This window comes from Halichoerus grypus, chromosome 6 (genome assembly GCF_964656455.1).
Source record: "Halichoerus grypus chromosome 6, mHalGry1.hap1.1, whole genome shotgun sequence".
In the NCBI taxonomy this organism is placed as follows: Eukaryota; Metazoa; Chordata; class Mammalia; order Carnivora; family Phocidae; genus Halichoerus; species Halichoerus grypus.
Genome location: NC_135717.1, coordinates 65,109,171 through 65,135,856, shown reverse-complemented (window position 1 = coordinate 65,135,856; position 26,686 = coordinate 65,109,171). Strand labels below are relative to the sequence as shown.

At 39.6% G+C, this 26,686-nt stretch overlaps 1 protein-coding gene and 1 pseudogene across 1 annotated transcript in view; both read right to left on the bottom strand.

The window, feature by feature from the left end:
- Positions 1–26,686, bottom strand: part of MYO3A (myosin IIIA) — a 230,374-nt gene that overhangs the window by 8,147 nt on the left and 195,541 nt on the right. The window contains exons 30-31 of the mRNA XM_078074084.1: positions 6,560–6,666; positions 41–81 (exon numbers count right to left, since the gene is read on the bottom strand). Coding sequence (XP_077930210.1) covers positions 41–81; positions 6,560–6,666 — 148 coding nt within the window. The remainder of the gene's footprint in view (positions 1–40; positions 82–6,559; positions 6,667–26,686) is intronic.
- LOC118535745 (protein ARV1 pseudogene) lies at positions 2,627–6,097 on the bottom strand (annotated as a pseudogene).

The window sequence follows — 26,686 nt, the reverse complement described above, 5'->3', positions numbered from 1 at the left end:
TATATTCAGATGACACTGAAATCTAGAAATAATAATTTACCTATCTTTCCTTGGTCTTCGTTTTTCTTCTTGGATTGACTTCTAAAGGGAACAGAAAAAATTTAAAAATCAATATAATATTATGATTAAAATAATGTAATTGATTAATAGAAAATAATTGATATATTTACTATAATCTTAATATATAAATACATTTGTTCCTATAAAGCTAACTTAGAAATAAGCAAGTGGATGGCATGTTTTAAAAATCTAATGAAATATAATTCACTCAAAATTTGCTAATTATGAATTTGTGATTATTTTTTTACCAGGCCTGGACTATAATTAATCTTTGCATTCCATGCCAAAAAAAAAAAAAGAGTTAACCACATAGTGAGCAGTATACACAAGATCTACCTACAAATGGGAAAACATGTCAGAATTCCTGGAAAACCTGTCTCTCTATCACACATGCAGCTGTGAGTTAGGCAGGTTGATTAGGCTGCTTTGATGTCTCGCTTATATGTCATCATTGTCTGCTGGCAAAGCAGATGGGTGGACAGCGAAGGCAGGTGCAACAGTCCACAAAGAATAGAAGTGTGACTTCACTAACCTATAGGAGCCCATTTATGGCATAAAAGTAACAGCATAGATGATATATGTGTTCATTTGCAAATTCTTCCTCCAGTTGAGAACTTGATGTATCAAGGCACAAATCAGAATACGTGAGTCTGGATTTAATTAGATACTTTTTAATCAATGCTTCAATCTGAACACTAAGGAAATGGTACTTCATTTTACCTTACATACAAAGCAGTATCACCTTTTGTATTGTAACACTAGTAATGTGTTTCACTATGTGTGCTGGTGCAAGGTATTTGGACTCCCCTATTTACATGCTGCAAGAGCCTGTCTGTCTTTTAGGCTCAGAGAACAAATTGCACACTCACCTTGAACAAGCTAAGGATACTGTAATCATGGGAACTCTAATGCAGATATCAAGCTGCTCCATAAAAATGCAAGACAATAAAAATGGCAACTAACAATGGTTTGTAAATATTGAAGGTTGCCCCCAGTATTTTTAGGCATGCTAAATCATTTTTTCTCATGATTTATCATTTGTAATACACTAAAATGTCAGATGAGTCAAATGGTTCATAGTTTCATCTCTTCTTCTTGGTTGGTATTTTAGTGGGTGGAGGAGGGAGAAGGGAATGTTAAAGGTATCAAGTCTGGGAGTGGATCATTCAAGAAGTAACCAGGTAAGGGGCAGGACACCAAATACATTCCTGTCCTCCTTCCTATTTCCTATTACATTCTTGATCCAATGCCCCGGGCCAGGAGGTGCTCACAAATAATTATGTTGCCACCATAGGTACAATGGCCCCTAACAGCCTAGTGAATGATCCCTGCACCCCAGGTGGTGTTTGTTGTGGTTGTTGTTTTAATATGACAGAGGTCCTGCCTCCTTGATCCATTATCTGAAAAAAATGTCTCTTGTTCTTGGTAATCATTTTCTATAATCCAAAGTTATGTTTAAATGATGGCGTTCTGTTGAGTGACGGAGATCCCCTTTACACCACCACGAATCAAATGACCTTCTGCCCTTAAATTCTGCCACCACGAATCAAATAACCTTCTGCCTTTTCTTTGGGATCAACATTTCTCTCTGGGAGGCGGTGTATATAATTTGGTTCTCAGTTACAGGAATTCTTAGAAGAGTGAATACTGTCCAGGCTTATGCTTATTTCACTTTTGCCTGTGCTAGAATATTCTAGTGAACTATCACTCGATAATATATCTTTCCAAAAATTATTTAAGGTGGTTTATCATGGAAGCAATTACACAAGCAAGGTAATAAAGTGGAAGTTGTAAATAAGGAACAAAGAGGGCAAAAGTGTAGGATGGAGCCTTATGTCTGTCCCTCAGTGTCCTGGCAGCTGGGGCCAAAAGGGACGCACGAAACTGCATTCTTCATCATGAAGACGGAAGCATATTGTCCCTCAAGGGAGAGGATTTAATACAATACTAATCTTATCACCTGGGACTTAATATTAGTGACATTTATTTAAAACAAACAATGTTTTCAGCGATAGTTCTGAAATGACAAATCACTAACTTGAAATTTGAAATGAAAAGAAAGAAGCAAATGTCTAGTGGCAGTTTCTTGTAGAGTTAAAGAAGAGAGAGCGAGAAGGAGATAAAGATGGTATAGTGTGTAGTATATTTTAGAAAGAGTTTCATGAAAACCATTTAAAATTACAGAAAGTGGTTTTTTTTTGATACACAGATCTTTTATTATGTATGAATCATGAGTTCATGTTCCTCTTTCAATTCAAATGCTTTAGCGGAAGTTGCCTATGATGCATAAAAATCTTCCCTTGTTGCATACCTCATTCCCTATAGCAACATTCCCTGTGTCTGTGGGTATCGCTATGTGGTCTGGTTGTTTCTTAATGAGGAGGGGGGTGAGACGTGGCAGTTTTGGGGGGTTTCCAATACCATAACCATTGCTTTCTTTTTTCAGGAACTGTATCCAAATCCTTGCTTCACTTTGCTCAACAGAAGTGAGGTGCTTGGTTGTGTTTTAGTCTTCTCTTTTTTGGATGCTGCTGGTCATGCCACAGATAATAAAGAATACAACTCTTCAAAAGTCTTGAGATTTATAGATGGCACAACACTTCCTATATCCCATTCCATCCTCTGGAAGAAGTAGACCATGGTGCTCTATCAGTAAGCCACTCAAGATGGCCAAAAGGAGAGCTTTCCGTTGATCTTCAGGGTCACTCTAATTGCCTGAACATTTGATGTAAGGACAAATACTGTAATGAGTGAGGCACAGGAGTGTGTCATCATGTTCCCAAATGACAGCTGGAAGCAGCAAGAGTTTTCCATAGCTAGATCATAATAACGCTTTCAACAGCAAAATGAAGTTGAGTTTCTTTTTTTCCTGCTGTCATTGGTCATTCTACTCACAGGAAAGTAAAAAATGCCAATAAAAAATGGCAGTTTGTTCTAGAGAAGCAATTACAAACATGCTGGAGACATCCCACTCCTTGGTATATCTGATTAAGTCATCAGGGTCAGTGTTCCGGTTTGAACCTTGAAGCCGCCACCACCTTAGGAATGCTACACAAAGCAAACAAAATGTGCAGAGTTGTCCCTGCATGTTTATTTTAGTACTGAAAAGAAGATGCCTGTAAGGCCTTGGCTTTGCATAAAATCGCATTAATCAAGATGATAACAGGATCATACCCGATATGTCTGTCTACAGGCTTTAAGGCAGGATTTGCAGATGGTTATCTTCAGCACTCCAAGGTTATTGGCTCCGTACAATTCCTCGGCCCCCTGGTCACATCAGATGCACCTGTCCTGGCAGGCGGCCAAGGCAGCCGTGGGAGTGGCTACCACCCCCTCCGTGTCCCGCTCGCCCAGCCGTAGCCCGCCCCACCCACTGGTGCCCACTTCCGAGCAACTACAGCGGAGCCGAAATTCCAGAAAGTGTTTTCCTGGTTAAAGGACGTGGGTCCCCTCAGAGCTATAGATTCCACTATGCGTCATGCCCCAAATTTGGGTAAGGGCCAGATAAATATGAACACATGGGATGTTGTCGCTTATACTGGTATCTTGGGTTTCTGTGCTTTATTTTTCACAGAAGCCACAGATTTCAAGACTTAGGGTTATAAAAAGGATTCCAGTCACTGATAGTTTAAGAGGTATTAAACCCTTTACGTTCATTTAAAAAAGAATAATACGAAGGCAAAGTCAACTTCTTGAGAGCAGGGACTCATTTGTGAGGCTCAGGATCTGCTGCACGATTCCTGCTGAGCGGGCGGTGGTCAGTAACAGACATGCACCTTATTTCAAGCTCTTATAAATTCTCATATCAAGAGTGGCATCTGTCGTTGAAACCCTCATGGTCAATGGTCATTCGGCTGCAGTTAATAAAGGTCACTGAGCATCCTTTACCACTTATATTCAGAGTTAATAGGGAATGTCTGGTAATTTCTAATCTTGTTCTCTGCTCTTCTTTCTATTTAACCACATAAAAAAATGTCAGGCTATGTGCTTCCTTTTGGGGTGGGCAGAAAAAAGTCTGTTATCAAGATTTTTTAAAGTAATAGTCAAATGGAGCTATCTGGACTTTTCGCTTCCTTGATTTACTTCTAATTGTATTTCGCTCACATTGCACTGCACTCGTTTGTACCACAAATATTTATTGCACGCCGACTATGTGTCAAGCTAAATGCAACAGGCAAACTCCTTGACCTCGTGAAAACAACGTTGGTCACTTTTTGGCAGGACACAGCGTAGTGACATGGAAGCATGGACCACTTAGGGAGGACACAGGAAGAGCTCCTTCGGGATTTGGGAGTATCAGGAAGGCTTCCTGAAGAAAAAGACATCGAGGATGGGGGTATTTTGTCCCCACAAGGTGAGAATAGAAAAAGGAAGTAGTTTCTAGGCGGAGGACAGAGCATATAGGGACAATGCCTATGGACAATGTGAAGACCAGGTACAGGCTAATGAGAGGAAATGGATGGAGAGGAGAAAAAAAGGGGTGAATGAATGTCAGGAGCTGAGGTTGGAAAGGTAAGCAAGGCCCTCATGTTAACCAGCCCTTCTATCATAGGACACTAGGAAGTCATTACAAGGTTTTCCATCAGAGGGGTAGCGCGACCAGATGTTAATTTTAGAAACACAACTCCAACTACAGTGTGAAAGATGTATTAACAAGAAGGGGAGCAAAACAAGAGAACAGTAAGAGGGGGGATAGATGCAGAAGTATCAACTGGGAATGCTGGCCTGGAGGAAGCTGTGAACATATGGTGTGGAGAGAAACAGAAATTCAGGAGATATTTAAGAGGTAGGTTTTTGGATATGGAAGATGAGAAAGGGGGAGAAGTCAGGATAATATTCTGATTACTGGTTGTGAAAAGAGCCAGTCATTCATTCACAAGGACCGCATGTCACGCATTTCTATTTATATGAAATGTTCAGAACAGGCAAATAGAAAATAGATGAGTGGTTGCCTGGGGCTGGAGGGAGGGGATGGGGGATGACTGCTAATGGGTCTGGAGTTTCTTTTTGGGGTGATGGAAATGTTCTAAAATTGATTATGGTGATGGTTGCACAACTCTGAATATAATGAAAACCATTTAATTGTATATTTTGGGTGTGTGAATTGTACGGTATGTGACGTATCTCAACAAAGCTGTGTGTGTGTGTGTGTGTGTATGTGTGTGTGAGTGTGTGTGGATGGATGTCTGTGCACATCCATGTGCAGTATGTGAAACAAACACTAGCCAGTTTGGGATCTGAATGTGGAGAGAGATCTAGCCAGAGGTAAAGATTTGGGAATCAGTAGTAACTGAAGAAATGAGAGGAGAAGAGAGTCCAAGATTGAACATGAGGCAACACCAAGGTGGAGAGGAGCCTTCCAAAGATACTGGAGAGAAACCCCCAGAGAGGGGGGAGGACTAAGAGGCTGTTTGACTTGGAAGTCAAGCGGGAGCTCCATTTTCTGCCAAGAAGTGGGGGAAAATTCCAACAGATGGGAAGCACTCTCCGGGGGCAGAGAATCCTTGCTCTCTCCCTTTGGCAGTGGGAGTGGAAGAGGGAATAAGCATTATAGAGGGAAGGACCAGCAGGTGCAAAGGACTAAGGAACGTGAGAGAAAGGCCCTGTCTGGCAGGGTTTCAGGCAGTTAGTGGTGGGTTGTGGATATGGGGGCTGGAGAGGGGGTTGAAGAACAGTCCCAGGGCCAATGGGGAGGGCCTCTGCAATGTCTGGACTTCCTGCTGAAGGAACTGCTGAACTCTCAGAGGAATCATCAAGGGAGGAACCCACTCACAAGATGGTCTAGAGAAACACTCTGGTAGGGGCTGGAGACGCCATGATGGGAAGCTTGGAATATCCTAGGTGAGGAATGATGATGGTCTGAAGTAGAGTGCTGCCCGTGGGTCAGAGGCAGGGCATGAATAGGAGTGAGCCTTGGCCAGGAGAAGCCATGCTTTAGGGGACAGATTTGATGTCAGGAATGAGAGAGAGGGCAAGATCCAGGATGACTCCCAGGTTCTTGGTCCGGGTCCCACCAGTGGATGACGGCGGCATTCATGGAGAGGAAGGGCAGGCTTGCACACAGGGAGTAAACTGCATAGTCAGAAGACCTGAGTGTAGCTAATAAGCCTGGCAGCTCTGGAGTGCTTATTGGGTCTGAGTCCTGACTAGTGAGAGGACACCACCTTAAGGGCTATTCATAGGATTAGATGTCATAGTGTGCGTGAACACCCCTCCCTCTAGGCCTGGAATTTAAAAGGTGCTCAAGTAAATGTCTCCTTCTTCATCTTTCCCTTCCTTCTTTTCCTTAAATTCACCCTTTGACCTGAGTCCCTCTCCTGTTACGATGTATTTCTCTTTCTGGGTTGGTATTTGCATCTTAGTTCTATTAATGCACCAGCAGACAAGACTGCTGGAGGACAGGGGGTTTACAGGACTGTGGGGGAGGCTTGGACCAGGAGGAAGAGGGGTGTTAGTGGACGCTATGGCTCCCATCTGATAGTAAGAGTGAGCCACTTACATGTAGCAGATAATAGTATGTGGAGTCCTCAGGGTTATTTAATGTTTTGGGTTTCCGGGGCCGTCTTGGGGGTCTCAATATTTTTGGCTCTTCTTCTTTAGAGATACCTACAAGAAAGGTGATCATAAACAAGTATTCAATTACAAAGACTATTATCAAGCAAGGTCTTCCTTTTGGGGGTAAATAAGAAATTATATACATACAACAGGGGTTCAAGCTGGGAGAAAGAGGAAAGACTTTGGCCCCCCAACCAACCCTTATCATATTCCTCATCACACGTTCCTTCTGATTGTTTGGTGGTCTGGGGCTTTGAGAGATAACGGAAAGGAAAGCCGGGCAAGAAAAGAAATGCATAGTTTGGTAATGTGGAATAGCATACAGAAGTTCAGAGGATGATGGGGAGAGGAGTCAAAGCTACCAGAAAATCCTTAAAAAGGGGTATTATGCCAAACATTTAAAGAAGAGTTAATACCTATTCTTCTCAAACTATTCCAAAACATAGAAAAGGAAGGAAAACTTCCACATTCATTCTATGAGGCCAGCATTACCCTGATAGCAAAACCAGATAAAGACATCACAAGTAAAGAGAACTACAGGCCAGTATCTCTGATGAACATAGATGTAAAAATACTCAACAAAATACTAGCAAACAGAATCCAACAATACATTTAAAAAATCATTCACCAAGATCAACCCAAGGATCTATTCCTGGGTTGCAAAGGTGGTTCAATATTCACAAATCAATCAATGAGATACATCACATTAATAAAAGAAAGGATAAGAGCCATATGATCATTTCAATAGATACAGAAAGAACATTTGACAAAGTATAACATGTATTCATGATAAAAACCCTCAACAAAGTAGGTTTAGAGGGACATACCTCAACAGAATAAAGGCCATTTATGAAAAACCCACAGCTAACATCATCCTCAATGGGGGAAAAACTGAGAGCTTTTCCCCTAAGGTCAGGAACAAGAGAGGGATGTCCACTGTCACCACTATTACTCATAGCACTGGAAGTCCTAGTCTCAGCAATCAGACAACAAAAAGAAATAGAAGGCATCCAAATTGGCAAGGAAGAAGTAAAACCTTCATTACTTGCAGGTGACATGATACTCTATATAGAAAACCTGAAAGACTCCACCAAAAACTAGAACTGAAAAATGAATTCAATAAAGTCACAGGATACAAAATTAATGTACAGAAATCTATACACCAATAATGAAGCAGCAGAAAGAGAAATTAATAGGAATCAATCCCATGTACAATTGCACCAAAAACAATAAGATACCTAAGAATAAACCTAACCAAAGAGGTAAAAGATTTGTACTCCTTAAATTATGAAACACTGATGAAAGAAATTGAAGATGGCACAAAGAAATGGAAAGACACAGATGGCTCACGGATGGAAGAACAAATACTGTTAAAATGTCTATACTACCCAAAGCAATCTACATGTTTAATGCAATCCCTATCAAATTACCAATAGCACTTTTCACAGAACTAGAACAAACAATCCTAAAATTTGTATGGAACCACAAAAGACCCTGAACAGCCAAAGCAACATTGAAAAAGAAAAGCAAAGCTGGAGGCATCACAGTTCTGGCCTTTATGTTATATTACAAAGCTGTCGTAATCAAAACAGTATGGTATGGGCACAAAAATAGACACATAGATCAATGGAACAGAATAGAAAACCTAGAAATGGAGGGGGAAGGAAAGATGGCAGAGGAGTAGGGGACCCTATTTCAACTGGTCCCCGGAATTGAGCTGGATATCTACCAGACCACTCTGAGCACCCACGAAACCAGCCTGAGATGTAAGAAGATCTGGATCTCTACAAACAGAATATCGCAGGCGGTTGGTTTCGAGGTACGAAGCGGGGAGCCGTGATTCTGCAGGCAGATATCGGAGGATAAACGGCAGCGGGAGGGTGCCTGGACGTGGGGATCCTACAACGCCGGTGAGCGACAGCCTTGCGTGTTGCGGACGGGGCACAGACTTGCAGACTGGTAGCAGCAGGGAAAGGACTCCAGGGCAGCCCCCAGGGCGGAAACCCGGAGTGGCGGGGTCGCGCACGCGAACTGGGAGCGGCTGGCGGTTTTAGAAGCACAAAGGGCAGAGACGTGCTCCGACCTGGAGGCAGGACTGGGGGCGCTGTGGAGGGGCGCACAAGCCAGGATGCTGCAGTTTATAGAAGCACGGACAGAAACGGAGATGGTGTGGCCTGGAGAGCTCACTGAAGAACAGACTGCGGTCTCTCTGCTTTGAGGCAGAGGGTTGGAAACGGTCTCTTCTGCTCTGACTCATGGAAGAGATACAGAAAGCCGCCAGGGAAAGCCGCCAGAGAACAAAAGCCCCCAAAACTGATTCCCGCTGAGCCCATCCCCTGCCACAGGGGGGCAGGGCAACTCCGCCCAAACAGGGTTGCCTGAGTAACAGCACAACAGGCCCCTCCTGCCGAAGACAGGCTGGGAAAACAAGAGGCCAGCAACCCTAAGGTCCCAAGAAAACAGGTGCATCTTGCTTGGGTTCTGGTCAATAATTTGGACTCTATACATTCCTTCAAACACCCATCAACAGAATGACTAGGAGGAGGAACCCCCAAAATAGAAAAGACTCAGAGATTATGACTTATGCTGCAGATTTACAAATGGGTGCAGATATAACCAAGATGTCGGAGATGGATTTCAGGCTAGCAATTGTGAAGACAATAGCTAGAATGGAGAAATCAATTAATGGCAGCACAGAGTCTCTAAGGGCAGAAATGAAAGCTGAATTGGCAGAATTTAAAAATGCTATCAATGAGATGCAATCCAATCTAGATAATCTAACAGCTAGGGTAAGTGAGGCAGAAGAACGAATAAGCGACCTGGAAGACAATATAATAGATAAAAAGGGAAAAGAGGAGGCCAGGGAAAAACAATTCAGAATCCATGAAAATAGAATCAGAGAAATAAGTGACACCATGAAGCGTTCCAATGTCAGAATAATTGGAATCCCGGAGAGAGTGGAGAGAGAGAGAGGACTAGAAGATGTATTTGAGCAAATCGTAGCTGAGAACTTCCCTAATCTGGGGAAGGAAACAAACATTCGCGTCCTAGAGGCAGAGAGGACCCCTCCCAAGATCAAGGAAAACAGGCCAACACCCCGGCATGTAATAGTAAAACTTGCAAATCTTAGAACCAAGGAAACCATCTTAAGGGCAGTTAGGGGGAAGAGATTCCTTACGTACAGAGGGAGGAACATCAGAATAACGTCAGACCTATCCACAGAGACCTGGCAAGCCAGAAAGGCCTGGCAAGACATATTCAGGGTACTAAACAGGCAGCCAAGAATACTTTATCTGGCAAGGCTTTCATTTAGAATTGATGGAGAGATGCAGAGCTTCCACGACCGGCAGAACTGAAAGAATATGTGACCACTAAGCTGGCCCTGCAAGAAATATTAAGGGGGGTTCTATAAAAGGAGAAAGACCCCAAGAGTGATATACAACAGAAATTTACAGGGACAATCTATAAAAACAACGTCTTCACAGGCAACATGATGACAATTAATTCATATCTTTCAATAATCACTCTCAACGTGAATGGCCTAAATACTCCCATAAAACGGCACAGGGTTACAGAGTGGATAAAAAGACAGGACCCATCCATATGCTGCCTACAAGAGACTCATTTTGAACCTAAAGATACATCCAGACTGAAAGTGAAGGGATGGAGATCCATCTTCCATGCCAGCGGACCTCAAAAGAAAGCTGGGGTAGCAATTCTTATATCAGACAAATTAGATTTTAAACTAAAGTCTGTAATTAGAGATGCAGAAGGACACTATATCATTCTTAAAGGGTCTATCCAACAAGAAGATCTAACAATTGTAAATATCTATGCCCCCAACATGGGAGTAGCCAACTACATAAGCCAACTGTTAACCAAAATAAAGTCATATTGATAACAATACGTTAATTGTAGAAGACCTCATTACTCCACTCTCAGCAATGGACAGATCATCTAAGCAGAAAATCAACAAGGAAACAAGAGCTTTGAATGATACATTGGACCAGATGGACCTCATAGATATTTACAGAACATTCCACCCTAAAACAACAGAATACTCATTCTTCTCAAGTGCACATGGAACTTTCTCCAGAATAGACCATATACTGGGTCACAAATCAGGTCTCAACTGATACCAAAAGATTGAGATTATTCCCTGCATATTCTCAGACCTTAATGCTTTAAAACTGGAACTCAATCACAAGAAAAAATTTGGCAGAAATTCAAACACTTGGAAGCTAAAGACCACTCTGCTCAAGAATGTTTGGGTCAACCAGGAAATCAAAGAAGAACTTAAACAATTCATGGAAATCAATGAGAACGAAAACACATCGGTCCAAAACCTATGGGATACAGCAAAGGCGGTCCTGAGGGGGAAATACATAGCCATCCAAGCCTCACTCAAAAAAACAGAAAAATCCCGAATTCACCAACTAACTCTACACCTTAAAGAACTAGAGAAAAAGCAACAAACGATGCCTAAGCCATGCATTAGAAGAGAAATAATTAAAATTAAAGCAGAGATCAATGAATTAGAAACCAGAAACACAGCAGATCAGATCAACGAAACTAGAAGTTGGTTCTTTGAAAGAATTAATAAGATCAATAAACCACTGGCCAGACTTATCCAAAAGAAAAGAGAAAGGACCCAAATTAATGAAATTATGAATGAAAGGTGAGAGATCACGACTAACACCAAGGAAATAGAAATAATTATTAGAAATTATTATCAACAACTATATGCCAATAAACTGAGCAATCTGGATGAAATGGAGGCCTTCCTGGAAACCTATAAGCTGCCAAGACTGAAACAGGAAGAAACTGACAACCTGAATAGGCCAATAACTAGTAATGAGATTGAAGCAGTGATCAAAAACCTCCCAAAAAACAAGAGTCCAGGGCCTGATGGATTCCCTGGGGAATTCTACCAAACATTCAACGAAGAAATAATACCTATTCTACTGAAGTTGTTTCAAAAAATAGAAATAGAAGGAAAACTTCCAAACTCATTCTATGAGGCCAGCATTACCTTAATCCCCAAACCAGGCAAAGACCCCATCAAAAAGGAGAATTTCAGACCGATATCCCTGATGAATATGGATTCCAAAATCCTCAAGAAAATCCTAGCTAATAGGATCCAACAATACATTAAAAGGATCATCCACCACGACCAAGTGGGATTTATCCCCGGGATGCAAGGGTGGTTCAACATCCGCAAATCAATCAATGTGATAGAACACATTAAATAGAGGAGGGAGAAGAACCATATGGTCTTCTCAATTGATGCAGAAAAAGCATTTGACAAAATACAACATCCTTTCCTGATTAAAACTCTTCAGAGTATAGGGATAGAGGGAACATTCCTCAAGTTCATAAAATCCATCTATGAAAAACCCACGGCGAATATCATCCTCAATGGGAAAAAGCTGAGAGCCTTTCCCTTAAGATCAGGAACACGTCAAGGATGCCCACTCTCGCCACTGTTGTTCAACATAGTACTACAAGTCCTAGCAACAGCAATCAGACAACAAAAAGAAATAAAAGGTATTCAAATTGGCAAAGAAGAAGTCAAACTCTCTCTTTTTGCAGACGACATGATACTTTATGTGGAAAACCTAAAAGACTCCACCCCCAAATTACTAGAACTCATCCAGCAATTCAGTAATGTGGCAGGATACAAAATCAATGCATAGAAATCAGTTGCTTTCTTATACACTAACAATGCAACTTCTTATACACTAACAACGTAGAAAGAGAAATTAGAGAAACGATTCCATTTACAATAGCACCAAAAACCATAAGATACCTCGGAATAAACCTAACCAAAGAGGTAAAGGATCTATACTCTAGGAACTACAAAACACTCATGAAAGAAATTGAAGAAGACACAAAAAGATGGAAAAATATTCCATGCTCATGGATCGGAAGAATAAACATTGTTAAAATGTCTATGCTACCCAGAGCAATCTATACCTTCAACGCCATCCTGATCAAAATTCCAATGACATTTTTCAAAGTGCTGGAACAAACAATCCTAAAATTTGTGTGGAATCAGAAAAGACCCCGAATCGCCAAGGAAATGTCGAAAAAGAAAAACAAAGCTGGGGGCATCACGTTGCCCGATTTCAAGCTATATTACAAAGCTGTGATCACCAAGACAGCATGGTACTGGCACAAAAACAGACATATAGACCAATGGAACAGAATAGAGAACCCAGATATGGACCCTCAACTCTATGGTCAAATAATCTTTGACAAAGCAGGAAAAAACATGCAATGGAAAAAAGACAGTCTCTTCAATAAATGGTGCTTGGAAAATTGGACAGCCACATGCAGAAGAATGAAACTCGAACATTCTCTAACACCATTCACAAAGATAAACTCAAAGTGGATGAAAGACCTCAATGTGAGACAGGAATCCATCCAAATCCTAGAGGAGAACATAGGCAGTAACCTCTTTGACATCGCCCACAGCAACTTCTTTCAAGATACTTCTCCAAAACTAGTGAAACAAAAGCAAAAATGAACTTTTGGGACTTCATCAAGATAAAAAGCTTCTGCACAGCAAAGGAAACAGTCAACAAAACAAAGAGGCAACCCACAGAATGGGAGAAGATATCTGCAAATGACACTATAGATAAAGGGCTGGTATCCAAGATCTATAAAGAACTTCTCAAACTCAACACCCAAAAAACAAATAATCAAGTCAAAAAGTGGGCAGAAGATATGAAAAGACACTTCTCTGAAGAAGACATACAAATGGCTAACAGACACATGAAAAAGTGTTCATCATCATTAGCCATCAGGGAAATTCAAATCAAAACCACACTGAGATACCACCTTACACCAGTTAGAATGGCAAAAATGGACAGGGAAAGAAACAACAAATGTTGGAGAGGTTGTGGAGAAAGGGGAACCCTCTTACATTGTTGGTGGGAATGCAAGTTGGTACAGCCACTTTGGAAAACAGTGTGGAGGTACTTCAAACAATTAAAAATAGAACTACCCTATGACCCAGCAATTGCACTACTGGGTATTTACCCCAAAGACACAGATGTAGTGAAAAGAAGGGCCATATGCACCCCAATGTTCATAGCAGCAATGTCCACAATAGCCAAACTGTGGAAAGAGCTGAGATGCCCTTCAACAGATGAATGGATAAAGAAGATGGGGCCCATATATACAATGGAATATTAATCAGCCATCAGAAAGGATGAATACCCAACTTTTGCATCAACATGGATGGGACTGGAGGAGATTATGCTAAGTGAAATAAGCCAAGCAGAGAAAGTCAATTATCATATGGTTTCACTTATTTGTGGAACATAAGGAATAGCATGGAGGACACTAGGAGAAGGAAGGGAAAAATGAGGGGGGTGGGAATTGGAGGGAGAGATGAACCATGAGAGACCATGGACTCTGAGAAACAAACTGAGGGTTTTAGAGGGGAGGGGGGAGGGGGGATTGGTTAGCCCAGTGATGGGTATTAAGGAGGGCACGTACTGCATGGAGCACTGGGTGCTACATGAAAACAGTGGATCGTGGATCACCACATCAAAAACTAATGATGTATTGTATGGTGAGTAACATAACATAATAAAATTAAGAAAAAAAAAAGAAAACCTAGAAATGAACCCACAATTATATGATCAATTAATCTTCAACAAAGCAGTCTTTTCAACAAATGATGTTGGGGAAACAGGACAGCTACATGCAAAAGAATGTAACTGGACTACTTTCTTACACTGTACACAAAAATAAATTCAAAATGGATTAAAGATCCAAACATGAGATGGGAAACCATTAAAATCCTAGAGAAAAACATAGGTAGTAACTTCTTTGACATCAACCATAGCAACTTCCTTTTAGATAAGTCTCCTGAGCCACGGGAAATAAAAGCAAAAATGAACTATTGAGACGACATCAAAATAAAAAAGTTTCTGTACAGGAAAGGAAACAATCAACAAACCTAAAAGGCAACCTACAGAATGGGAGAAGATATTTGCAAATGACATATTGGATAAAGATATAGTATCCAAAATATATAAAGAACTTAAAAAACTCAACGCCCCCAAAATGAATAACCCAATTAAAAAATGGGCAGAAGACATGAATAGATATTTTTCCCAAGAAGACATAAATGGTCAACAAACACATGAAAAGATACTCAACATCACTCACCACGAGGGAAATGCAAATGAAAACTACAGTGAGATATCACCTCACACTTGTCAGAATGGCTAAAAACAACAGCACAAGAAACAACAGGTGTTGGTGAGGATGTGCAGAAAGGGGAACCCTCTTGCACTGTTAGTGGGATGCAAACTGGTGCAGCCACTCTGGAAAACAGTATAGAGTTTCCTCAAAAAAGTTAAAAGTGGAACTACCCTACAATCTAGCAATGGCACTACTGGGTATTTACCCAAAGGATACAAAAATACTAAGTCAAAGGGATACATGCACCTCCATGTTGATAGCAGCATTATCTACAATAGCCCAAGTTATGCAAACAGCAAAGTGTCCATCAATAGATGAATGGATAAAGAAGACGTGGGGTGTGTATGTGTTTGTGTGTGTGTGTGTGTGTGTGTGTGTGTGTGTAGGAATATTAGCCATAAAAAAGAATGAAATCTTCACATTTGTAATGATATGAATGGAGCTAGAGTGTATAATGCTAAGCAAAGTAAGTCAGTCAGACAAATACCATATGATTTCACTCATACATGGAATTTAAGAAACAAAACAAATGAGCAGAGGGAAAAAAAAGAGAGAGAGGTAAACCAAGAAATGGATTCTTAACTATAGAGAACAAACTGATGGTTATCAGAGGGGACGTGGGGAGGGATGGGTGAAATAGGTGATGGGGATTAAGGAGGGTACCTGTTGTGATGAGCACCAGGTGTTGTAGGAAGTGTTGAATCACTATATTGTACGCCTGAAACTAATACTACGCTGTATGTTAAGCTAACTGGAATTTAAATAAAAACTTAAAAAAAAGGGTAATATGCTCATAGAATTTTGCTGTGATCCCCCAACCACCAGCCTTACACAGTGACCCATCCATTCAAGCCATGCACAATCTCTACTTCAAGGACCATCTCCTATGTTATGCCCAAACAAGAACACTGCTTTTTCATTTACAGGGTTGCCTCCCTTCTAAATGTAGAACCTCAAGCTATTAGAATCTTCAGACCTGACTTTAAAAACCTTCACCAAGAAAACATAAAGTTTGTCATCTTTTTCTGCTCTTTTTTTTGTCAATATAGCCAAGTTCTCAAAGCTGTAGCAACATCATTAGAGCTTCTGAGTGCTCTGCATACTTGGTTGTTAGTGCTTGTCACAAGGGCTTTACATTTACAGAGCTAAGGGGCCTCTCATCAAGTATTTCTGTCTGTTTGTCATGATTCTTGACCACTGCATCCCCTGACTGAATTTGTGCAGAAATATCTGTTCAATGGATACATCAGGGTCAGGGTGGGTGTAGGGTATGGGTGCTTATTGGAGAATGACTTACATTCAACTTATATCTGAGCATACATTTGTTGGCTGGACTTTAAAGGCAGTAATAGATCATGATTTTGTATAATAAAGGGGAAGGGATGATTCCTCATCTAGATGTAGAAATACACAGAGAAACTGAATTTCTCCCAACAATACTAACCAAATCAAGTCAAATAGAATCAATCAGTGAATATTTCTACTATGTGTAAACAACCATGACTGGTAGTACAAACCAGTTTCAACCAGGATAGAGACTTGAAGATGTCTAACTTCCTAGTCTCATGCCCAATCCACTACCTGAACATACTTATCACAACGGCATTCATATTCTCACATAATCTAGCTCATTCATTTCAAAGTCTATGGGAAACTGTTGGATGACAAAGATAGATCAGCTAGCTGGGAGTACTTTTTAGAGGTGCAATGCATGGAACAATCAGAGAAAACCACAGCAATCATACATTCTTTTTTGAATAAGACCAAAGAAAATGAGATCTTTGTTAAGGAGACCCTATTAATAGAGATTAGTGATAGACAGGAAGAGTGAAAGCACTTTTCCAACCAATCTCTGGAGATTCATCTTCTGTTCTCTCTCTCCGTTCCTCTCCATTGGAATAGGCAGAGGAGTGGAGGGATCCAAGTATCTGAGCCCTATCGGATCCTGTCCTAGACTGTCAAAAGCATGAGGAAAGATGGTGAAAGCTGGATTCTTGCCACCACCACAAATAGTGGTCTTTTAGTTTTTTCTTTCTCCTTGCTAATCGTCTCTCTCAGTGTTTATTACACCTTTTCTATGGCTCTTGCAAAGTCTTATCATTTTAAAATGTATTGGTTATATCCACTTATATTATTCATTTGAATCTGAATGGCAAGAAACATAAGCATATAGTATGAAGTTATTATGTTTTTAGAAGCATGAAACTGCCCTGGGACTAAGTTGTAACTTGACTTTATTTATTTATTTTTAAAAGATTTTATTTATTTATTTATTTGAGAGTCAGAGAGAGAGATATATAGAGAGAGCACGAGCAGGGGCAGCAGCAGAGGGAGAGAGAAGCAGGCTCCCCGCTGAGCAGGGAGCCCGATGCGGGACTCGATCCCAGGACCCTGGGATCATGACCTGAGCCAAAGGCAGACACTTAACCGACTGAGCCACCCAGGCGCTCTAACTTGACTTTAATGTTAAAGTCTGAATTAAAATATCAGAGAATGACTATTGTAACAGAAGTTAATTAAGTGGAAGGTGGCAAAGAATCTGAATAAAGGCCAGGAGAGCGGAAAACAAAACCAATTCTGACAATAAAGAGAGTCCTGCTCATCTCCACTGTGCCATCAAATGTTCCCCCATTCAATCTCATTTCTATTACCCAGACTATTGAAACTGCCTTCTAGAAAGTCATGGGTGACCACTTTACTGACGGATACAAAGGCCCTTTATCTGTCCCTCAATGGCTGACTTCATCATTTAACATTATTGACTACCCCTGACCTTCACGACTGAGGGTGAGATTTCTGAGGGATTATCCCTTATCTTATTTATCTTTGTATTCCTGGCATTTAAGGACATGATGGACATATAGTCAGTGCTTAATAAAATGTTGCTGGATGAGTAAATGATCCCTTTGCCTCCTGCACTGAATCATGCCCCTCCCTCTTCGTTCCTTGCATTTCCCAGAGTGTATTCTATACTGAATAGCTTCCTGATGCCCAGCTCAGGGTTGACGTTCTCACCCCACCAGAGCTCCTGCCCCAATTTCTTATACCCTATTGAGTACTTCCATCTCAAACTCCCAGGTTCAAATGAACTGGTGGTCACTTTTCTTCTCCATGTAGGATTCTGTATATCACAAGCTCCATGGCATGGCAACTTTATTTCTGCCCCCATCCCAGGCTCAAAATATGGATATCACCTTTGCCTTATCCCTCTTGCTCATTTCCTATAAACAGACAATCATCAACTTCTGTCAATTTTTGGATACATGCTTTGAAACGTTTAATATTCACCCACCATTTCTTCCTGTCTACCATTGCTACCACTCTGGGCTAAACTGTTCATTTAATAATTATGGCAGGGCCTTCATCTGTTCTCCATGCTTCATCTCACAAATGAAAACCAGCTTTTTTTTTCCCCCTTAAATATCATTTATTTATGAAGTTTCACTTTTCAAAAGTTTATGATGCCTTTTTTTTTTTGCTTCTTTGATTAAGCCTAAACTTCACCTAAATCCAGATTACTTACAATCTCAGCAGTTCCAGTTTTATTACCCACTTCCCCCCAAAATGAACTATCTCCCCTGGTCAGTCTACTTACCTCACCGGAACCCTGACACACCATGTTTATGGCCATCCCTTTGCTTATTCTCGGCCTCACTGAAATCTTAAGCATGCCTCCATGCCATCTCCAGCACCAGCTTTTACATGAAGCTCTCACCGACTGCCCAGTGACCCCCCCTCAAGGACACCAACAGTACTTATAGGCTGTACCGATCATTTGAAATGAGCTGTGCCCCCTCAAAATTCACATGTTGAAGGCCTAACCCCCAGTACCTCAGAATATGACTGAAGAAAAGGCCTTTAAAGCGAGGTGACAAGGATGTGCCCTAATCCAATGTGACCAGTGTCCTTATAAGAAGAGGAGGTTAGGACACAGACTCATACAGAAGGGAGACCACGTAAAGACACAGGGAGAAGTCGGCCATTTACAAGCCAAGGAGTTCAGCCTTAGAAGAAACCAACCTTGCCAACACCTTGATCTTGGATTTCTAGTCTCCAGAACTATGAGGAAATAAATTTCTGTTGTTTAAGCTACGTCTGGGGAACTTGGTTATGCAGCCCTAGCCAAACATATAAAATCTTACTATTTTTACCTGTGATTTTTTTATAGTGGAGCCATAGGTTTTTGAGTGGTATAGAGATCATGACTTAGGTTTTGATGTCCTCCGGCCTTTTCACGGTTGTTTTGCATGTGGTAGGTGTTTGGAGATGCTAAGAGGTTAGATGGATTCCATTTTAGCTCAGAGACACAGTGGTGAGTGAATTTTGTTAACTGTATCACCAATGTCACTGTTTATAGGAAAATAAATTCCTGATGTTTTCAAGGTAAGTGTAAATAGAAGAACCAACAAAACTTTTGAAAGAGAACCCAGAGGACTTCAGGAACAATCTAGGGGTACAAATGTCTTAACCAAAATCCAGAATTCATAAAAAAGTAGACATATTTGGCTATTAAAAATAAAGACTTTCATATGGCAACAAAGTCAGAAGACGCATGATGGATTTGGAAAACTATATTTACAATATGAATGACAAGTCAAGGGATGGTATTTGTAATACTTAAAAGTGTTAGCAAATGACTATAAAAATACAGACCAGCAGAAAAAAGGGCAAAAGATTTCAATACGAAGTTCAAGATGAGCAAATCCAAAAAGTCAATAAGCATAGGAAGGCACCTGAGCTGGCTAGTAGACAAGGAAATATAGGTTAAAATAACGACAAAATATCATTTTACTTTAGGCACATTAGCAAAGATTAAGAAGAAGGATAACAGTACTGAACAGGATGTCAGAAAAAAGTATGTTCTCACAAATTGTTGACAGAAATGTCCATAGTTAGGGTTTTTGAGAAAGCTGTCTATCAAAACCAAACATATTTTCAACTCAGTAACCCTGCCCTGGGAACTTATCCCACAAAACTAAAATCCTGGTATACCAGGGCATTTTCAAAGATGTTTACTGCAACAGTTTTCATAGTGGCAAAAAATTGAAACAGCGAATATCTAGCAAGAGAGAAAAATTTACATAAGTCATTGTGATATACACATGAAATACTATATAGCCAGTAAAAAGAATGAGTTATAGGTATGCCAGCTGATGTGCAGGGACTCCTGCTAAGGAATTGAAGGGGAAAAGCAAGATGTATAAGTATTCATATTATGATCTTATTTATATAAAACAATGACAAAAATCTCTGTATGTGTATGTGTGCATAAGTGCATGTGTGCATATCTGCAAAAACCATGAAAGAATACATGCTTTATGATAAGGGTTCTCTTAAGCAGGGGGTGGGTAACAAGGAAGGAAACGGGGGGGGGGGGGGAGAAGAAAACAGGGAAAAAAGGGAAAATAAAAAAACACTTCATTTATGTAAAATTATAAATATGCACGTGGATGTGTATATATTATAGAGATAAAAAATGTCAAAATGTGTTGAATTTTCAGAATTCTGTTTAATTCTTGTATCTTACAGAATCTGCTCTAGAGTTAGTTCACTGACTTTTTTCCTTCACCAGGATAATGTGAAGCAGAGGGCTGAATGTTTCTAAAAGGTGTCTCACTTAAGATACTGCCATGCAAACTGGGCAGCCAATAAGTGAACATTATTGATGAATGTGTTCAACAGGGTCTGACTGCATTTAAATTAAATTTCCCCAGACTATTTTGTATTTTTGAAGAGCAAACTTCTCATGAGCTTATCAGCATACAAATATTCCAGAAAGGCAAGTTGATTTTGTCCTCTAAATTTTTGTTCTTTTGTGGGAGTACAAACACTATCTGCTAACGTCATTCTAACCCCTTAATTACAAAAGTGACATAAACATTCGTAATCCCAAATTATCAGCAGCATATCAATGTTGGCAGAGGCAAAATTAGGTTTGTGACTGTTTTGTGTGATGTGCATGATAAATATTAGCTTGTAAAGGTTATTGCTACGTGAAATAGCCAGAAAGTAAAATATTTATTTATATTGTAGTTGTGGTAATAATTTAGGTGTTTTAGTTTACCAGGAATGCACATTTCTTTGAGTAATGAAAGGACAAACAGCTCAATATTTTTTTATTTGGAAGAAAGCTTAAAACTTATTGGCAATATTTGCTTTAGAAAATTGTATCTCTGTATTATTCTCATTTTGATGATAATTAACTATTTTACTTAAGTATACATTCAGAGTATAGTTTGCATAAGGATCACATCTAAATCAGATACTAGCAGAACAGAAATGCACTTCTGTTATTGTAATTTTTTAAGAAATCCATTTTTTAGTTCTTTGTAAATTTCCATTTACTGCTGACAGTCTGTGAACTTTAAGCAATACAGTTGACCTACAGGAGGAATATTCATTGCTGCACATCAGAGGCATGATTCATGCACTCAGGGTTGCAACCTGCCTTCCAGAAGCTGCTCCTTCCACAGCCAGGCCAGCCAGTGTGGAAGAGACTGGATACAGTTCAGTCTCCACTGACCCCCTCTCCCTTGCACTGCGCACGCTCTGGAGACATTTTCATTTCTCATGGTTACCCTGGATTTGGCCATTTGTTTTACTCTATGGTCTATCTGTGCTCTCTTGAGTCTACCTGAAGTAAAGGGTTGTAAGGGGAGGTGCTTCTGCTATTCTGAGTGTCCTTAACACTGGGGATGCCTTACCATTCCCTGGATCTGACTCACAGGCTTCCTCTGACCTTCTCAATAGGCAGCTACTGGCCTCCATCCCCATTTGGGACTGCTCAAGCAACTCCTTTGGCTCGTTCTTTTCTACCAACCAAACACTGATGCCCCAGAACCAACTTAAACCTGTGCTTATTCTGTAGGGCATGGGCTTTTAAGCTTTTCGCCACTCCCTGATTTGGGCACATTGTACTAATTTCCAGAACCTTGAAAAATTGAGCATTTGGTTTTTAAATTGTGTTCCTAGGTTTAGGTAAGGTGCTGCCCCCTAAGCCTGCCCCTCATGTCTATTCTAGTTACGTCACAGGAGAAACAGAGGAGAATAAAGCCATTCTTTTGTGGGGGGGACAAAGAGACATGCCCTCTAGATTATCATTTGTCTCTTGGACATGATCACTACATATCTGCCGTCGCTGGCTGGCATCCCTGTTGGGCTGAGGTCTTTGACTAGAGTCCTCAGAGGCTAGGTCTGTTCTAGTCATGGTTTTGGTTATGTCCTTACTCCTAGCTGTCTTACATGTTCATGCACAGTCATCAAAGCAGGGCGCCCTAGGAGAGGCATATGAGAATACATACGGTGATACTAATGGGATCTCGAGAGTACCTTCTTTGCGGGGGGGATGGTGGACTGTCATGCTGAACTAGGAGAACATGTCCTGTGTGGGACTGTCCATGGGACTATGGAGCCTGTCAGACAACAAAACACATGCTTACTTGCCAGGAGAATGGTATTTAAGGCCCCCTCATTACATCTTGGTCGTTTTTTAAGAATATAAGATCTTAATCTATCTGAAAAATATCTGAGTAGATAGCCTGAGGGGAAACTGATGTTAATTTTTCCCAAAGAGCCCAATTTTAGAAAATTATTTATTGACTGTTCATAGTCATTTTCTCAGGTTGGCCTTTGGAAAACACAGATTAGAAGAACATTATCTGATTTTAAACAGCAACGTTTAGTCGTTTCTTGCCCTCTACTCCTACTTTATAACACGCAGATTAGGTAGTTCCTATCAAGGTAAGGTGAAATAGGCTCATATTTTTAGTAAGCCATTATTCCTGACTAGAGCCTGTCTGGTCCAGAGCATGGCTGGAGGAAATGTCAAGCAAGCTTTCAGTGACTCAAGACAGCCTGGCAACAAAGATGACATATCTGGAGACTCTAGTCTTACTACACATGGCTGTGGAAGCTCTGTACCCAGCTACAGTACCATTATTCAGATTCTTAAATTTATATAGAAGTGGACTCTGAAGGTCCAAGTCAGAGAGGGATGGAGAGGGCCCACTCTACTTGAGAGTGAGCACCTAGCCAGTACACTTGGCTTTTCTAGAGCTTTTTGCATAGGTGCTCTTCTTAATGAACCACCTCACATGGCGGAAGGTTAAGCTGATTAAATTTACAGTATTCAAATTCCAATTCTGTATTATTTTATCCTGTAGTTAGATTAGTTAGCAATTTGCCAAGGTTAATCTTTGAAAAATGAATTTTAGGGGCTAATATTCCATCTATGAATGTGTCATTACTTATTAATCATTTTCTTATTGTCTCATTTTATTTTTTGCCAATACATAAATTTTTCTTTCTCAGTTGTTTCCTTAGGCTATGTCCTCATAAGTGGGTTTATTGGGTCAAGGATGCAAACTATTTCCGTTTTTTTCTATATCGCCAAATCACTTTTCAAAACGTTGCGTCTACAGTCTTACCATTAGTGTTTGAGAATAATTAAATCAGCACATCCTCATCACTGCTAAATATTTTTTCATCTTTGCCATTTTGATAAGTAAAAAACAATAACTTGTTTTAACTTGTATTGCTATTTCTAGGGTGAACATATATATGCTTATTTGTCATTTGCATCTGTTCTATTAAAAAATCAATGTCTTGTGCCCATTTTTCCATTGGGGGTGTTAATGTTTTTCCTAATTATTTATGAGAGCCCTTTGTGCAATACACATGTTCACTTTTCCATTTGTTCTAAGTTTTTTTTTATCTTGTGTTTGGTTCTTTAACTTCTAATGACACTTTATAATCTCTGGAAGGTTTAAACGTTTATGCAGTCCAAAGTTAGGCCATCTCTTCTTTGTAATTCCTTTTATTACTTCTTATGTTTTATCCTTTCCTAAGCAGAGATTGTGTAGACTCAGTTCATATCATCTTGGTTGCTTTTGGTTTATTTCTTACAGTGAAATTATTAATGTATTTGGGAAATATTTGGGTATCTAGCCTGAAGTATGATTATCTTACTTCTTCTCTCTGCATCAGAAAAATTTTAAGCATTATCCATCTATTTCTTATTGTTTTGCTGTGTATCTTTTTGTGACAGGTTTTTATAGATACTAGGGTCAATTTTAGGGCTATCCTATTTTATTAGTCTGTGGTTGATTTTTATAACAGAGGCATATGGTTTTAATTATAGCTTTATATTATTCATTTTACTATCTAATATAGAAAGTCCTCCTTTGTAATTATTCTTTTTTTCTGAAATTTACAAATTTAGGGAAATTTACAATTTAGGGACATCTTAAATGCTAAAGAAAATCTCGTAGAGATTGAATGCAGTTTTCTTTTTAAACCTAGAAATTAATTTAATTAATTAATTTATTTATTTTAAAGATTTTATTTATTTATTTGACAGAGAGAGAGAGAGCACAAGTAGGCAGAGTGGCAGGCAGAGGGAGAGGGAGAAGCAGGCCCTCTGCTGAGCAGGGAGCTGGACGTGGGGCTTGATCCCAGGACCCCAGGATCATGACCTGAGCCGAAGGCAGCCGCTTAACCGACTGAGCCACCCAGGCGCCCCTAGAAATTAATTTTAGAATAGTTATGTTTACAATATCTTATGTTCCAATCCACAAATACAGTGTGTTATTACATTATCCACATCTTTTTTTTTTGTCTCTTTGTGGTTTTCTTGCCAGTTTTATTTCAAGCTCCCCCACCTTTTTTTGGCGATTCCAATGAGCTCTTTTCCCATTATATACTTTTATAGGAAAGACACATCAAGTTCCACATCAGCCTCCCTGCTCAGCGGGGAGTCTGCTTCTCCCTCTGCCCCTCCCCTCGCTTGTGCTCACGCTCTTTCTCTCTCTCAAAAATAAATAAATAAATAAAAATTTTTAACGGGGTGCCTGGGTGGCTCAGTCGTTAATTGTCTGCCTTCGGCTCAGGGCATGATCCCAGGGTCCTGGGATCGAGCCCCGTGTTGGGCTCCTTGCTTGGTGGGAAGCCTGCTTCTCCCTCTCCGATTCCTCCAGTTTGTGTTCCCTCTCTCTCTCTCTCTCTCTCTCTCTGTCAAATAAGTAAATAAATAAATAAATCTTTAAAAAAATATATAAAAAGTTTTAAAAAGTTAAAAAAAGAGAAACTTCTGTTTGCTGCTTCATTACATCAGGTAGAAATTCCCAAATAATGTAAAAAAGTGTTGTTACTAGCATCCTTATCTTAATCCCACTTTCTAATGGAACTGCTTCCAGTGTTTTCAGTTAATAATGAGGTTGACAATTAGCTTAAGAAATATATTCTTCATATTGTTAAAGTATCTCCTTCTATTTTTAATTTACTAAGAGTTTTGCTTTTCATCAGGACCAGGTGTTATTTTATTGAAAACTGTTTCAGCGTTTATCAAGATGACTTTTTTCTTTTGACCTTTTGATACTGTGTTCCATTAATATGTGCTATTTAGAGAGTCTTTTAATGTAATATTGCACTCAATTAGCTAGTACTGCACTTAGGAGTTTTACCTCTAAATCTCTGAGATTGACTCATAGCTCCCTTCCTTCTTGCCCTTTCTACTGCCTTCCTTCCTTCCTTTCTTAAAACGTTACTTGTCAGACTTTGGTTTCAGGGTACATGACCTTCATAAAATAGGTAATTTTCTATATTACCCTTTTTTTCTCAAACAGATTACATAATATGGGAATTATGTGTCTCATGAACTTTAAGTGCAATTGCCTAAAATACTGAGTTCTTGTCAACTTTTCTTTGACAGACACATCATCATATTGACTAATTTCTTTTCAGAAATTCATATTTCAGCCCCAAATTGTTTTTGTGAAATTGATTGCATTTATAGTATGATAAGATTTTAGTATTATCCACTACATTTGTTATGATGTTATTTCTAATTTTTTGGTGGATTCTTTTTTAAGTAATTAGTCAGGAATTTATTTTGTTGTTTTATTTTCAAATTATTATCAAATCATTTTCTTTTTTTTAAAGGATTTTGTCTATTTATTTGACAGAGAGAGAAAGAGGGAGAGAGCAAGCACACAAGCAGGGGGAGCAGCAGAGGGAGAGAGAGAGAGAAGCAGGCTCTCTGCTGAGCAGGGAGCCTGATGCCGGTCTCAATCCCAGGACCCTGGGATCATGACCTGAGCCGAAGGCAGACACTTAACCGACTGAGCCACCCAGGCACCCCTATTATCAAATTATTTTCAAATGAAGCTATCTTAGCTTCATTTAGATATTTGGTGTATTTTTGTCTTATTGTAATTATTTCTTTTTTCTGTTTTTCCTGGTGTTGAATAGCCTTTAATTTCCTTTAAAAATTTCTCAACTTACATTCTTCAAAAATTTCTCAACTTACATTTTTTTTCATTATTTTCTCTCAGTTAATAACGAAAACATTTAATGATTTGAATTTTCCTATGAGTATAGACCTGGCTGCCTCCCATTCATAGTTTTTATACGTGGCTACTCTCACTTTTATTAATTCAAAATAATTTATAGCTCTAATTATGATTTCTTTACTTCAGATTATCTTATTGATTTTTAATTTACTGATTTGTATTTTTCAATTCTATCTCAATTGCATTATGATTAGAAAATGTAATCGGTTTGATTATGATTTTGGGGAGTTTGTGGACTGGCCTAGTATGTCTAGTTAGAAGAAACAAAAGAGGTTGAGGAAGGAAGAAAGACCAAGAGAGAGGCAAAAGGCAAAGGAAAAGATTAATAATATTCAATCTGTGGTGAGTACCGGGTGTTGTATGAAGTGTTGAATCACTATATTATACTCCTGAAACTAATATTACACTGTATTTAACTAACTGGAATTTAAATAAAAACTTAAAAAAAAAAGAACAATTTTAAAAAATACACCAGATATTTGAAGAAAAGGTATTGTCTCTAT